The sequence below is a fragment of the Sabethes cyaneus genome, chromosome 2 (genome assembly GCF_943734655.1).
Source record: "Sabethes cyaneus chromosome 2, idSabCyanKW18_F2, whole genome shotgun sequence".
In the NCBI taxonomy this organism is placed as follows: domain Eukaryota; kingdom Metazoa; phylum Arthropoda; class Insecta; order Diptera; family Culicidae; genus Sabethes; species Sabethes cyaneus.
In genome coordinates, this window is record NC_071354.1 from 108984804 (window position 1) to 109000556 (window position 15753).

General features: G+C 40.2%; 1 protein-coding gene across 2 annotated transcripts in view; it reads right to left on the reverse strand.

Annotated features, from left to right (window-relative positions):
- Positions 1 to 2735: 2735 nt before the first annotated feature.
- LOC128734430 (armadillo-like helical domain-containing protein 3) overlaps positions 2736 to 15753 on the reverse strand; it is a 72308-nt gene continuing 59290 nt past the window's right edge. For both annotated transcript variants that reach the window (XM_053828631.1, XM_053828629.1), the window contains one exon: positions 2736 to 3088. In XM_053828631.1, coding sequence (XP_053684606.1) covers positions 2840 to 3088 — 249 coding nt within the window. In that variant the 3' untranslated portion in view covers positions 2736 to 2839. The remainder of the gene's footprint in view (positions 3089 to 15753) is intronic.

Here is a 15753-nt window from a genome sequence, read left to right on the forward strand (position 1 = left end):
CTCGATACAAACGCCTTTTCTATCACTTTTACTCGCGCTTCGAGTTCGCCGTGTTCCTTCGTCGCGGCACGGATGGTGCCCCGAAGCATGAGCAGGCTTTGTTTCAGGTCCTTCGCTAGGGTGCTGCGGCCTGCCACAAACTCGATAATGGCATCGAGCTGAAGAGACGCCGCTACCACTCTCGGTAGCATGTCTCTCTTTCCTTCCACTGCTTTTATTAGCGACGGGCCACTCATCGCTGCGTCCGGCGTAGATGCAGTTGGAGCGACAGGTATGCCGCTGGCGCTTCTGCTCGTATCCATCGACGGAGATCGCTGGATACCACCTCTTGCGAACGGATTATCTAATCCGTCCGCGCTCACTGAAGTAAAGTTTTTTTGATTTTGATTATTCATATAGAATCCCACGAGTTGAGGGGACAGAAGAGTCCGCCGCATCAGAGCCCCTCATGATGCGGTAAGGACTGATTACTGTGGAGGGCGCTCTGGTACTCCACAGGCTCCGTTTGAGGCTGGGTATTTATAGAACCCCCCCACCATTCATCCCTCGGCACGGGTCGCATGACACCTTGGATTAGGGGTTTATCCATTCTTGTTTTTACTTTTAGCCATGGATAACAGCTATTCAACCATCCTCCTTTAGGGGCTTTGAACCCTCTGCTCAGGTTCTCAGTATTTTCAGGTTCATCGAACATGCTTCTACCGAGATCCGTCATTTGCAGGCGGAGTTAAATGCTATATATATATATATACATAAGAGCCTTGTCTGTTGCCAAAACGAGGGGCGCGATATGTATTTTCGTGGTAATAATCGCCCACATCAAGCAAAGACTCAAACCAATCATACCAGATTGCATTCAGGACGAGCAAAAGTAACGTAATTGCACCTCATAGAGTTACATATCGTTACGTTACATAGCGTACCTCCAATTTGCTGACAATTAGACGCGAGGCGACACGCGCGAGTTACAGCTAGTGCTGTAATAATCGCTTTCAGTAGTGATTTCAAAGTTCACGGATAGGAAGGATCAACGTGATGCATGCAAAGCGAAATATGATAAAAAATAAGATACTGTATGCAGACTTTTTGTTGTTGTTAATTTATTTGAGAGGTTTTACACTTTCGTACATTCCCTCTATTCAGTAATTTAAGTTATATTGGTTCTAAATGCTACACTCTTAAATGGTTCTACCTGTAAATAGGTTGGATTTAGTTAAAGCTAGGTTGAAACTACTCAAAATGCCCTTAAAGTGTACAAACTCAGATTTTGAGTAGTTTTTCTGCCAAAAAATTAGTAGTAGGAACTTAAAGGTGCGTTATTTGTCATAGAGAATAATTCAATTATCGGTAGCAAGTAGCCAAAATTGGTTAAAATTTTTGCCCAAAGTTTGAGTATGTACACTTTAAGGGCATTTTGCGTTATATTTACAAGTAAAATCATTTAAGAGTTTATCATACAAATTTGTGTCATGGAGGAATTTGAATCACCGATCTTCCGCCTAGCGGTCATTACACAAAGTATCTTGGATCCTGGCGTTGCGTTTCATAGACAAGATGCATGCAGAGTTGAATGTTACGAGATAAAAGTGCGATTTCACGTTGAAAGGTTTTGGTGCACTTATTAACTGGATTATAGCGAAAATGTGCGTAAAGCCGTACTTTTTCGAACGATTACGCAGCTTTGAAGAGTCCAGTTTTTCAGTATAATCAAGTGTAATGCAGTGTCGCTGCAGTGCGCGTAGTAAACATCACACATGTTCAGATGATGTATTTACATTATATGCATGTGTGTGTGCCTGAAAAATATGGCTGCCAAGTAATGTGATTGGAAACTTCGCTGTCTTCAAATTTCTGAAAAAATCGGTGCCAAAGGACGCAGCTGTGAGATTCAATTCATCCAGACGAAAAGAAAAAGAACGTTTAAAAACATTTCACTGGCATGAACACACGGAAAACACAGCGATGATCGCACTGATGACAGCACCAACCAGTGCACAGATAAAGAACAGATAAATAACAATGAGCAACTTTGATAATGAAGTTCCCGATTCACAGACTTGATACAGATTGTTAGCATCATGTATACCACAATGAGTCCTGTAGAAAAATAGCGACACTGGCATTCTATTATATTAATTCTACTAGTTTTTTGCAATATCGACATAAATGACGATATCTGGCCAGGATATTGATATTAGTATTACCACATATTTAAATATCATTATTGCTGATAACGATATTTCTTTTTTAAATTACAACAACGCTACAACCCCATCTGCTACCTGGGTTTCAGGAATTGAACGCATCCAAAGAAGAATTATCCGTATGGCCTTGGCGAGAACCTGAAATCGTCAACCGTCTCAAGCACGCTTGCGTTTATCTACCTTGGATCCTTTGGAACGGCGCTGCACAGTTCAGGAGGCAACGCTAGTGACAAAAATTTTATATAATGACATCGATTCAACATAACATCGTACAACAGTACATTTCCGTGCTTCGTAAAGATCTCTTAGAACCGCAAGATACCGAGTTTCATCGAATCACTTTTGGATATTATGAATCAATGACTGCAAGCGTTAGGACATTCACTAGCAGTACTGTTTGAATTTGGAGAGTCAACTGTAAAATTTACGCAGCGATTGTGGAAATGTAATTCTGAATCGATGTAATTTTTATTTGTAGACCATAAAAGGGTGTAGTAAATAAATAATTATAATAGCAAATGGGTTGCACTTTTGGAATTCTCTTTTTATTTTTTAAATATCTCAAAATTAACAGTTCCTTTGCTTATTACTAAAAAACCTGAAAAATTCTTGGTTTCTACAAAAATAATCATTATTTACATTTTAACTTGATTTGCTTTACACGTTCGAAATGTAGACGAAACAGATTTGCGCGTGTCAATCACTACGTTATTCACTAAAGTGCAGAAAAACTGTTCGTGAGGGTTTTCAACATATCTTTCAAAAAAATCTAATGAATCTTGAAGCTTAAGGCTGAGATCATAATTTTTTTGAATCTGTACCAATATCTGTTCTTCAGTAGGAGTTGAGAGCGACTCAGATGAAAGCCATTCCTTGATCTTAATCTGGAAAGAAAAAAAAATCGAATAGTTATGTCAGATTCGTTTCTATTTTTTAGTTTACATAGGGTCCTTTCAATAAGTAACGTCGAGCGACTCGACTCGACTCAGTCACTGTCGGGGAGAACGCGCAGCATAGCGGCTCAAAGCACGAGCCAAGCAAGCTCAAAACAAAGCAAGCTGAGGCGCCCCTTGCTAACCGTTTAGTTATTGGTTTTTTAGCGGTGGATTCTTAGCGGAGTAGCGGAGTTACTCAATAAAATTGTGTCGCGAGTGAGTTACATAATGTCAAAAGTCGACTATTCGAGCAAAGTGACACTCAACGTGACTTACAGAATACGGCCCATACTTTAATTGTAAAGTGTTTACTCAACAAAACAAAGCATAGTCTAAGCATTACCATTCCATGTTCAACACATAACCTTCTTATTTATACTTAAATATGTAGCGTGAAAACGTTATATCAGTAGAATGATATATTCGCTATGACGGCGCAGCAATGGAGACTTCTACATTTGTATCGACTCTTCGTAAATCAGAATGACTATTTGTTAAAGAGTGGAAAAGATATAAATATGTTGAAAATAATTTTCACGTATTCAGCTAGGACACCTGTCATAGTTCTGTGAGTGCAAAAGAGGTCGTGCGTTGCCGGCATAGCGAGCAGGGATGCCACATATAATTCTGTGTTTTTCGTTGGAAAAATCTGACAATCCGTACGGCGAGGAAAAATATCTGTGCAAAAATCTGTCCAATGCAAAACAATGAGAGTGAAAGAAATAGAGAGTCATTTTGCTGACTATTTCCGTCTCTTTGTAAAAGCTCAAAAATCAGTTTAATCTGTGTAATTTGGCAAAAATCTGTATTCTATGCATACAGATTCTGTACAGGCGATTTCTTTCAAATATCTGTTAAACACAGAATAATCTGTGCATGTCGCTCTGGAACAGGAGGCTGATGTCGAAAACTTGATTATGCAACCATCCTCTCGCTTTATCTTATTACGCTTCCTATATGGTTTACAGTACACAAAACAGAAAAAATGCAACAAGCAACCTCTCGTTCGCTAGTTGCTAGTTATCACTAACACAAATTCATCCGAGGCTGAAGTCAGAGCGGGCTTCACACCAAACACTTCCACTCGAGGGTAGGTTTGTTATGAACTATTGTTTACGACAGCTCTTGTTTTTGAAGGTTATTGTGCATTCTCATGGGTGCACTTAGTACGCGTACAATGAAACCTTGTAAACCGAGTCTCTCGTACATTCAAGATACGTTAATTACTCATTTTTTGGGAAGTGACCAAGCGTATAGTGCGAAGAATGATAAATTGGATGAACTGGAAAATTTAGATATGTAGGCCAAAAATATATCGAATGGTCGATCGGTATCCGAAAGCTTTTTGCGATAACGGGCGGTAGGCCCGTTCTCGCTTATATTACTTACTTACTTACTTACTTACTTACTTACTTACTTACTTACATACATACATACATACATACATACATACATACTTACTTACTTACTTACTTACTTACTTACTTACTTACTTACTTACTTACTTACTTACTTACTTACTTACTTACTTACTTATTTACTTACTTACTTACTTACTTACTTACTTACTTACTTACTTACTTACTTATTTACTTACTTACTTACTTACTTACTTACTTACTTACTTACTTACTTACTTACTTACTAGCTGGGGTGGCTCTTGCCGTATCAAGAATTCCTCTCCATTGTACTCGGTCCTGGGCTACTCGTCGCCAATTCGTTGCGTGTCTCGACACACGCAAGTCGGCTTCAACCTGGTCGACCCATCGTGCACGTGCAGGAATAGAGGGGCCTGGTGCCAGTTGGGGTTCTTGAAGAGAACGGATTTCACTACACAGTCGTCCGGCATCCTTGCGACGTGGCCGGCCCACCGTAGCCTCCCAACTTTCTCCAGGTGTACGATGGGAATCACTCCAAGCAGTGCCTGTAGCTCATGATTCATACGTCTCCGCCACTCTCCGCTTGTAGTCCGCCAAAAACAGGCCGCAACACCTTTCGTTCAAAAACGGCAAGTGCACGTATGTCTTCCGTAAGCAAAGTTACTGTCTCAAGTCCGTAGAGGACTACCGGTCTTATTAGCGTTTTGAACATCGTTCGATTTCCAGCTTGAATGCGTCACTGGATCTCCTTACTCGTATTATTGTCGGCGGTGACCAGAGACCAAATGTTGGGGCTTACCAGATAGCTGGCTGAGATCCGAAGGATTTTCTTCCGTGTCTAACGACACGGCCCAGAAGTTGCCGATACGATAAAATACCTGTTGCTGTGGATTCGAGTGCCACCTTCCACGTGGCTAAACGGCTTACAAAATAGCGATCACCTGGATAATATCACACAGAGCACAGAAGAACTTCACTTGCATACTTTACTTTGCACAGATACTTTATACTGTGGTTGACCAGTGGCAGATTAAGAATTTTCACAATTCGAAACAAGGAGAATAAAGCGATCCGTTTACTTCGGGGTTTATTACGTAACTCGTATTATTGTCGGCGGTGACCAGAGATTCCAAATATACGAACTCATCAACCACTTCCAGTTCATCGCCGTCAATAGTCACTGTCCGTGGGAGGCAACAATTTGTAACCTTATCCTCCTATCCTCCTAGCCTCCATTTTTAGTCTGGCGTAAATTGCCTCCGTCGTCCCACGGTTTTTTGTAATGAAGTCGAAGTTATCTGCAAAGGCTAGGAGTTGGGTACTCTTGCTGAAGATCGTTCCTCTCGTTTCGATGCCCGCTCGCCGGATCACACCTTCAATAGCGATATTGAATAACATACAGGACAGTCCCTTTGCCGTAACCCTCTGCGCGATTCGAAAGGACTTAAGAGTGTCCCCGAAACGCGCACGTAGCACATCACTTGTTCCAGAGTAGCTTTGATCAGCCGCGTCAGTTTGTCCGGAAAACCGTACTCGTGCATTATCTACCATAGCTGTTCGTGATCAACGGTATCGTATGCTGCTCTGAAATCCGCGAGAATATGATGCGTGGGTACGTTGTACTCTCGACATTTCTGAAGGATTTGTCGGAGAGTAAAAATTTGATCTGTAGTAGCACGGGCCCCCATAAAACCCGCCTGATACTGCCCTATGAAATCTCTTGCTATTGGGGATAGATGACGCAACAAAATCTGGGAGAGCATCCATCCACTCCTCCGGTAGTTTCTCTTCTTCGCAAATCCTTGAAATCAGCTAGTGAAGTGCGGTTGCAAGCGGTTCTTGGCCATTTCTATAGAGTTCTGCCGGGAGTCGGTCCTTTCCGGGAGCTCTATTATTCTTTAGCAGACCGATTTCTCGCCGGATTTCTTCGAGACCGGGAGCCGGTACGCTGTTGTCGTTTGTAGGTACTCCGAGGTTAACTTGCATTGCGTCTTCTGCTGCTATATCGCCGTTGGAGTGCTCATCGAAGCACTGCTTCCACCTGTTGACCACTTCGCACTCGTTTGTGACTAGATCCCCTCCCTCGTCCCTACACATGTCAGGTTTTGGTGTGTGGACCTTGCGAGTTTGGTTCACCTTCTCGTAAAACTTGCGGGTGTCATTAGCCCGGAATAGTTGTTCTAGCTCCTCACGACCTCTATCATCCTTTTGGCGCTTTTTCCTCCTCATGATCGTGGTCAACTCATTCCTCGCTCAGATAGTTTTCCCAAGCTCTTTTTTTCCTCTCTATCGCTTCTTGGCATTCCCCGTCAAACCAATCATTTCGTGCATTCGAGGTTTTCACACCTAGCACCGCGGATGCGGCCTCGTTGACGGCCGAGCGTATCCTACTTCATCCGTTTTCGAGGGTCGAAGCATCTAGCTCCACAGAGGAAGGCAGAGCTTCATCCAGTATGCGCGCGTAGTTTTCGGCAGTTCGCGGGTTGTCTAATTGCCGAATGTTTGGCCGTGGAGGGCGTCGCGAGGAAAAAACCGTCGATAGTTTTGAGCGCACATGTACTGCTACTAGGTAGTGGTCCGAGTCAATATCCGCACGTCTGCTAACGTATCGTTCAAGTTCTGTTCCTCCCCTATTCTCCTCTCCGCCTCCTTCGTTTCTTTGTTTTTCGGCAGAGAGCACAATAGCCATGGATAACAGCTATTAAAACCATCCTCCTTTAGGGGCTTTGGACCCTCTGCTTTGGTTCTTAGTAGTCATACCTCCTACAAGAACCGTCTTGCAGGCGGAGAGTTTGCACTCAGCCTTAGCATGAGTGCCCCCTTCTCTGACCGCATACGACCCTAGTTTCCAACGGTTGTCCGATTTCCACTAGGGAACGTATCCCGGCTGGTACCACGAGGAAGTAGAGATAGGAGTTGCTGAATAAGAGGCTGTGGAACTTCGTGGTAGTTCTGGAGCGCATTGTTCAACCATTTACCTTCCAATAAAACCATCCAAGTTACCGAAGATATTAAAATTGTAGAACTTACGGGACTTAAGTTATAAATATTTTAAATACTCAAAAATATTTTCATCGACCTAAATCGGCTAAATAACGGGTGGCAACTAAAATTTTGGAATTTATTTCTCAAGCTGTCAAAAAAAGAATAAAGATACATGAAGATTCGATTTACCGAAAATGAAGATACATTGTCCATTGTTGAAAAATTTAGTGTACATGTGAAAACGGTCCGTAATCGGCAGTTTAGCGAAGCTTTCGTTCGATATCGGAACAGGAGTGTTGTACGGCCATCATGCCAATTTTGCGAATTCATCTCTTGATTCTACCAATCAACTTTGCAATTCGTGGCTCTCCAGTTATTTTTGCACCAAGGAACTCAAAATCCCGACAAAATCTTCGTTTGGACGCACTTTGACAGATTTGTCGGGTCTTGGTTTTTGTGTACAAATGAGATCGAATGGGTTCAGCAGTGGTTGGAGAATTCACAAAAAAATGAACATTTGAATCGATGAACGTCCCTCATAAGCATACACTATTCGCTTCTGCTGCCGATGATTCACTTATCGGAATTTGACTTTATCACAAGTATAGCTCATCATGAATATCGCAAGTTCATTCAAAAAGTGAATGTTGAACTTTGAACGCGGCCGATTTAATGGATATTATATACTCGGGAATGCCAGAAAGTGTCCTAAATAGTATTACCGTGAATAGAGAATAGCTTAAGGTAGTGTTTGTTGCTTTTGAAGCAACAGAACGTTTTATTTCGCACTTATGCGTTGTATACGATATTCGTATTTTCAGCGTTGCTATAAAGCGTGAATGTATGTGGCTCGTTCGATGTGGCGAATTGTACCATTCATTTTGGTCAATACTCGTGATAAAATTGCATGCCGATGCTTAATGTATATATATTCAATTTACGAATTCTCCAACCTCTGGTATTCAGGAACGATTGTGTTTTTTGGTGTAATGCGATGATGCTCTATCCGACCAAAACACGTATTATCCATCTGCATGATGTTTTTATAGAAACGGGATAATAATTTTCTTCAAACATTCATGTGGTGATAGCCAAACCAGACGGCTTGTTGTTGAAAGCACGAGAAAAAGAAAGATGTCCTCCTGCGTCCATAATTTTGGCTGGTCTTCCACTACCTTGCTTGCGAGTAGTTGTTGAGGATCATAGGATATGGTAAACAGTTGAGGCCACAACTTGTTCGCTACTTAAATGTTATACCGTATGCTTTTTGCCGCGATTTCTGTGGCAGTTCGTAGAAAAGTACAACGTGCACCCGAAAATCTTCTTGTTTCGACGCCATTTTAAGCAAAACTGGGCAAGCACAAACAAAACAAAAAATATTGACAAAAAGAGGAGAGAGAGCTAACACATACATATTCTTATTTCTCTCTGAGGTCGTTTGTTGTTACCCTATTTATTTATTTATTTATATTTGTAATTCATCTGACTAATGTCTACATGAAGTCTAATTACTATAACAGATTAGAGGCTTTGATCTTCTGCAAAAATTTATGCGAAGGCTCATCGAACTCAAATAATTCTTCAACTTTCAAAAAGGTTCTAATACATGCGGTAACTGGTTCATTATATCCAAAAACAGTACGATGGAATGGAACTTGTAGTAGGCCAATAGAACGTAGAGTCCGTTGTGAAGCACGAAAATCCAGTAGTGACAAAAGCCTGGGAGAATCGATTTCACCATGGATGACTTTGGCTACGAATACAGCTTGCTGGGTTCTTCGTCGGTGGTCTAATGAGTCAAGATCAAGTAAACGGCATCGATCAGAGTATGGCGGGAGGTTCTCGGGATTGCGCCAAGGTAGATGTCGCAAGGCAAGCCGGATGAATTTTCTTTGCACTCGTTCGATGCGCAGGATCCATGTTAATTGCTGAGGACACCAAACTATACTACAATTTTCCAGCAGCGGTCGAACTAGGGCACAGTATAACGATTTTAGGCAATGAGGATCGTTGAAGTTCCGACCAATTTTCGAAATAAAGCCGAGCTGACGCATTGCCTTCGAAATTATTGATTCACGGTGCAGGTCGAATGTTAGTTTAGTATCAAGTAACACACCAAGGTCGCTAACGTAGTCTACTCTGCGCAGCTCAGACCCCTCAATCTGATAGTTGAATACAATCGGGTTTTTAATGCGGTAGAAACTTATCACCTCACATTTTGCCACACTTAGTGTGAGCCAGTTTCGTTTACACCAGTCAACAAATGTGTCAAGTAACGCTTGCAGGCGGCAACAATCGTCAGTTTTTCCAACAGGTAGAAATAGTTTCAAGTCGTCAGCGTACACAAGTCTGCATCCGGTATCCAAGAGCAACGTAACGTCGTTAAAAAACCCTATACTCGGCCTCGAAAAAATTCCAAAATTGTAGTTGTCACCCGTTAGTAGAATTAAAAGAAAATTTTCATATTGCGGAGTTTCCACCTATTTAGAGTCCAGCGCGAAAATTATTAGCGTGGTGATTTTCTGCGATCCCTCACATGTTTGCGATTTACCAATTTGAACCATCAGTTTTTTGTTACTGCCTCCCCACTGCACCCTTCCTTGCTGGAAAAGCATATTTTTAATGTATTTAGTAAGTACAGGATAATTGTTATTAAAAAATGAATTTGCGTAGGACTCGGGTAGCGGGTTAGCGGGAATGAGCCCACCTCTGCGCCAGATATAACTTTGTCAAATTTTTCAAATTTTAAGCAGCGTTAAAGCGTTGAAAAAGTTACCAAAGACAATGTTTCTACTAATAGTTTATCCAAATATGTCGTAAGCCATAAAAGATAATCATTAAGACTGTCGCAGTGGCCTTTTAACCCAATGCCCTTCTGGAATACAAAAAAAATGTCGTATCGTAACTATTAAAGGACGACGGACAATTTTTAATAAATATAAAACACAATTCGTGAGCAATTACGCAGCCATACAGGATTGTAATGCAATGTAGTTGAATATGTAGCTGTATACACTTCTTGCGAGATGTAATTTATAATTAACCATACTTTAATAGTTCGTAAATACGATTAGAAACTGTTTGTTTCAACAAGCACAATACGGCAACAAAGGTAATATTTATTGACACTATCATAAGAAATAATAATTATTGCGCTATAACAACTCTAACGCTTTATTGTTTCACTTTCAGTTGCAGATCAGTTTAACTGTACTAATTTTTCCTTCCCAGATTCACATAACATCGGTTATGTGTCGCCAGAATGTGGCCAAACTTTTTGCTCCCTCATAAGGCATGCTTCTTTTTTGGGCCCCCTTAGTTTAGCCCTTTACGGTTGTATTTTAAAGTTTTACAGGTGTAAATATTATGTAATTGAACTGAAAATGTTCGATAGTACATCTAAAAAATGTATTAATATCGGAAGGACCCTTTTGGATGGTAAATGGTTGAATAATGCGCTCTAGAACCTCGCAATCTATTTTAAACATGCAGCTATAAAATAGATTCCACGGAGATCCACAGCCTCTTATTCAGCAACTCCTATCCCTACCTCCTCGTGGTACCATCCAGGATACGTTCCTTAGTGGAAATCGGACAACCGGTGGAAACTAGGATCGTATGCGAACAGGGAAGGACTCTCATTCATGCGAATGCTGAGTGTGAACTCTCCGCCAGAAAATGACGGTTTTCTATAGAAGGTATGACTACTAAGAACCAAGGAGATTTTGAGCAGACGGCTGAACCACAAGGACTTGGCAGCAGGTAAGCCTAATATGTTATTTTATTTATTTGTTTCGTTTTAGCTCATTAAGTACCTCCTACTGTACAATGAAAACTTTGCTCGTAACAAGTTTAAATAATGCACCTGGATATCAGAACGAAAAATTAAATTATTGGATATTGGATGAACTGATGGAAATTCAAATGACGCAATTATATTTCGCTCGATGGATTGTTGGTGAGATTGTTCTATTTTTAGCCCATTCGTTTGCTTCTTGTGATCGGCGGTTTTCGGCGAAAATAAATATTAACTTAGATGCCAGTTTGTCCGTACGTTTCGAGTTACTTCTGGCTTTCACTCATCATCTGCGGATGGTTAATATAATGTTTTAGTGTCCGCAGATGATGAGTGAAAGCCAGTAAGTAACTTGAAACGTACGGACAAACTGGCATCTAAGTTGATATTTATTTTCGCCGAAAACCGCCGATCCCAAGAAGTAAACAGTTTGAATTGTGGCGATCAAAAAGCAAAGTCGTGGGCTTAAACCGTCATTAGACATTACCCTTCTTTATCGACAGACTTCGCAGCCGGCTGTTTAGAGTACAGGAAAATTACGGGGCCAGTGTAACGATCCTACTGACTCTATCAAGCAAGCACCGTCTAGCCGAGATTCGAACATGCGACGACTGGCTTGTTAGACCAGCATCGTACCTCGAAGCTAAGTAGGCGGTGTGGCGATCAACTCAATGTAACAATTTCAGCCCATTCATATTCATTATATACTATATATACATGTTTTATTATTGAATCCTCATGATCTTTATTGTTTACCTTGCCCTACTAACACGATATCCTCTGTTTTCCTGTAACATCTATGAAGGTAGTATGGGTTCCATGCACTTTCAAAAGTAGATGCTATCACTAACATTGCTACCCACTTCTCCTGCGGTTGTTCGGACGTAGTCAGGTATATAATGCGATCTACGATGTGTGCAACCTCATATGCTAATGCTATGCTAATGCTAAGGTATGACTACTAAGAACCTAAAAGGAGGATGGTTTTAATAGCCGTTATCCATGGCTATTACATAAAGACTTGAATGGATAAACTCCTAATCCAAGGTGTGACGCGACCCGTGCTGAGGGATGAATGGTGGAGGGAGTTCTATAAATTCTCTGCCGCAAGGGATCCTGTATAGTCATGGCAGTCATGGCCAATTGGATGGCCGTACAATCGCTCAAACAATCTAAAAATCTGTAACGCCGAGTATTAAGGTTACTCAAAAGTTGCTGAGTCTCAATAAGAGAGATCTCAGCACGCTTACCGGTCTTGTGACAGGTCATTGTCCGAGTAAATATCATGTTAAGAATCTCGATTTCGTACAAGATGATATTTAACCTCGGAACACTTCCTCTACAATTGTGGAGCACTAATGAGACGCAGACTGCAATCTTAAGGAAATTTTGCAGTCTCTTTTTGTCCAGCGCCTCTGCGGTTCAAAGGTACACGGGTACCAGCGAGCCACATGCTCTGGCGGGTGTTGTGGGTTCAAATCCGTTTATAATCTTAGATTATAGCTTGGTTCGACCCATGCACCTTCCAGCATTGGACAAAAGTAAGGAGTCATAACGCGACTACTTGTAAAGCGTAGCTACCAATAAAGGGGGGCCTTCACCTACCCCCTCCACACCTAAAAAAATTTCATTACTTTTCCCCTACCGTCCCTCCATCAGTTGTAGAACCACCGTTTCAAAAAATGTTAATATTAATGCCTGACTGCATTTCAAGGTCATAGACTAAAAACACGAGTTTGGTCTACACCAAAATATGCTCACACCAGTTTACAGAACGACGTGTTAGAACTCGAAATCAATAGCGTACTTCAATTTTATCGGTGGTCAAAAGTCAATATTGGCTTTTCATTTCTATTGCAATTTACCCTAGATGCGTAAATTTAAAATATTTTTACGAAAAAAGTGTTGTAAACGAAACGAACGAAAATTATTGGACATGTCGGTTCCATACAGAAGGTGTTTACTGTAATTCGATTTCCCATTCGAAGCGAGGGGCTTTTGTTGATATTTGTATCGTTTTACCTTTGTTATACTATATAACAAAGGTTTAACAATTGGTCGAAAAACACGAAATTGATCCAAGGCCCGGAGGGCCGAGTCACATGTACCAATCGATAGGGTTCGACGAACTGAGCAATGTCTGTGTGTGTGTGTGTGTGTGTATGTATGTGTGTATGTGTGTATGTGTGTTCGCTCCGAATTTTCTATCGCCTGTTACTCGGAGATGGCTGAACCGATTCGACCGCTATTACTTTTGTTTGAAAGGTATTATTGCCTAGTATATCACTATTAAATGGTTTCGTGGTCTGACTTTTCGTTTGAAAGTTATAAGCAAAAATGTGAAAACTACGTGACACGGTTTTCTCTGGAACCACGCAACCAATTTTAACGATATTAGTACCAAACGAAAGCTCTTACTATTACTAAACATTTTGCTAAGTTTTATTGAAAACGGACAAGCAGTTTAAAAGTTAGCCTTGAAAAACTTTTTTTGACTAGGTACAAATGAACGCCTGTTTCTCAGAGATGGCCAAACCTATTTACACGCTATTAGTTTCATTTGGCAGGTAATAGAGCCGAATAGATCACTATTGAATGGTTTTCTGATTGGACGTTTAATTTGAAAGTTATGAGCAATCGAATACACCACACCAAAATTAACAATAATTTATAATGATTTTAACCAAGATAATTTACCTAATTTCAATTATTTTAATATCAAACGAGAGGTTTTCACACTACGAATGTATATGCAAAATTACATAAGAATTGGTTTTACCGGTCAAAAGATATTGTTATTTGTAAATATTAACCCTCGAACACTCGCGCCAACTTTTATAACACGGTTACTTGCCCGCACAATAGCCCAAAACCAAAGAAAACGTGCGCACTAGAGTTTTGACTAGGAAAACTTGGTTTTAAGTTTATCGAACCTTTGGAAGAGTTTCTTAAAATTGAAAGCTCTATCGTCTGGTAGAATTTGAATTTTGATTAATCCCCCTAAAAGTGAAATAAAAAAAATATTTTCCTTCAGTTTCAATACAACACATTGATGTGTTCTACAAACTTTTAGAGCATATTATTACGAGAAATTTTGCTGAAAACAGTAGCCTTCTATCTCTTCAGTGAAGGTAAAAAAATCTTATTTATTGTATATGAATTTGTGAAATCAGTTTTTCTATTCTAACTCTTCTTGTAATTGTTGTATGACTTTTTCATGTATTACAAAGTTGTACAAATAATAAAAATACACAACTTTGCTGAAAATAGTATACCTCTATGTTTGCTTGTTTAGGAACTGCAGAACTTTAATTGTAAAAAATAACCTGATTTTGACCCCGAGTTACTCGATTACCAACAGACGGATACATCTTAAACATTTTACATTTGCTGGTAGTTTTGCTGCATACAGACACCATTTTTCCATATGAAGAAACGAGAGAAAATTCCAGTTGGGGTCAATTGCGGTACACCTCACATGCTACTTGCTTCGTTTCTGTGATGTCGGTTTATGCTAATCTTGTTTCCTAACAATTTAAAGTATTAATGCATTGAACATTTCTGACATTTTGCTCATAACAAGTTTACTGAAGAATATACGTTAGTATATACGTAGTATACGATTTGTAACTTTATAACAATATGGCATTCAAAAACCTACACATGTTGTACAAAATACAACAGCGTGAGTAACCGAAAGTTAATAAAAATTGATGAAATTTATTCAAGAAAACTTTATTGTTGTGAATCAAATAGGATGGCATTACAGGAAATTATGCATAGTTCAAAAACTTATAAACTAGACCTTTACTACGCAATGCATATGTTAACGAATAATATTTCGTCTTACAATTTACTTTTACTTGGACTTACCCTCATTAGTAACAACTTACTCAGCAATTTCATGAGAAAAGGAACTATCCAAATTTATAAGTGCTTCTATTTGGTTCAAATTTTGTAAACTTATTCAATTTCCAAAAATTCCATGTAAGCCAAACGTGTCGATTTCTATCTCAAATAGCAAGTAAGATCGTATAGCAAAGGTTCCTTTCACCACTAGGTGGATTAAATCAGGTTTTTATTGCAGCATTCGTTAATTTAGAACGAAATGGATATCGGGGATTTACAAGTAAACGACCACAAATCAACTGGTGATGGAAACTGGTGAAGGGCCAATGCAATTGACAATACATTCTCAGATTTCAGTAAACGTTGTAGAGTAACAAGGCAAAACATTCTTTTACACGACATTTTTGTGAAAAACTTGATCGACCGCCCAGTTAGCTTCGAGGTACGATGCTGGTCTAACAAGCTAGGCGGTGCTTGCTAGATAGAGTCAGTAGGATCATTACACTGGCCCCGTAATCTTTCTGTACTCTAACAGCCGGCTGCGAAGTCTGTCGATAAAGAAGGGTAATGTCTAATGACGGTTTAAGCCCGCGGCTTTGCTTTGC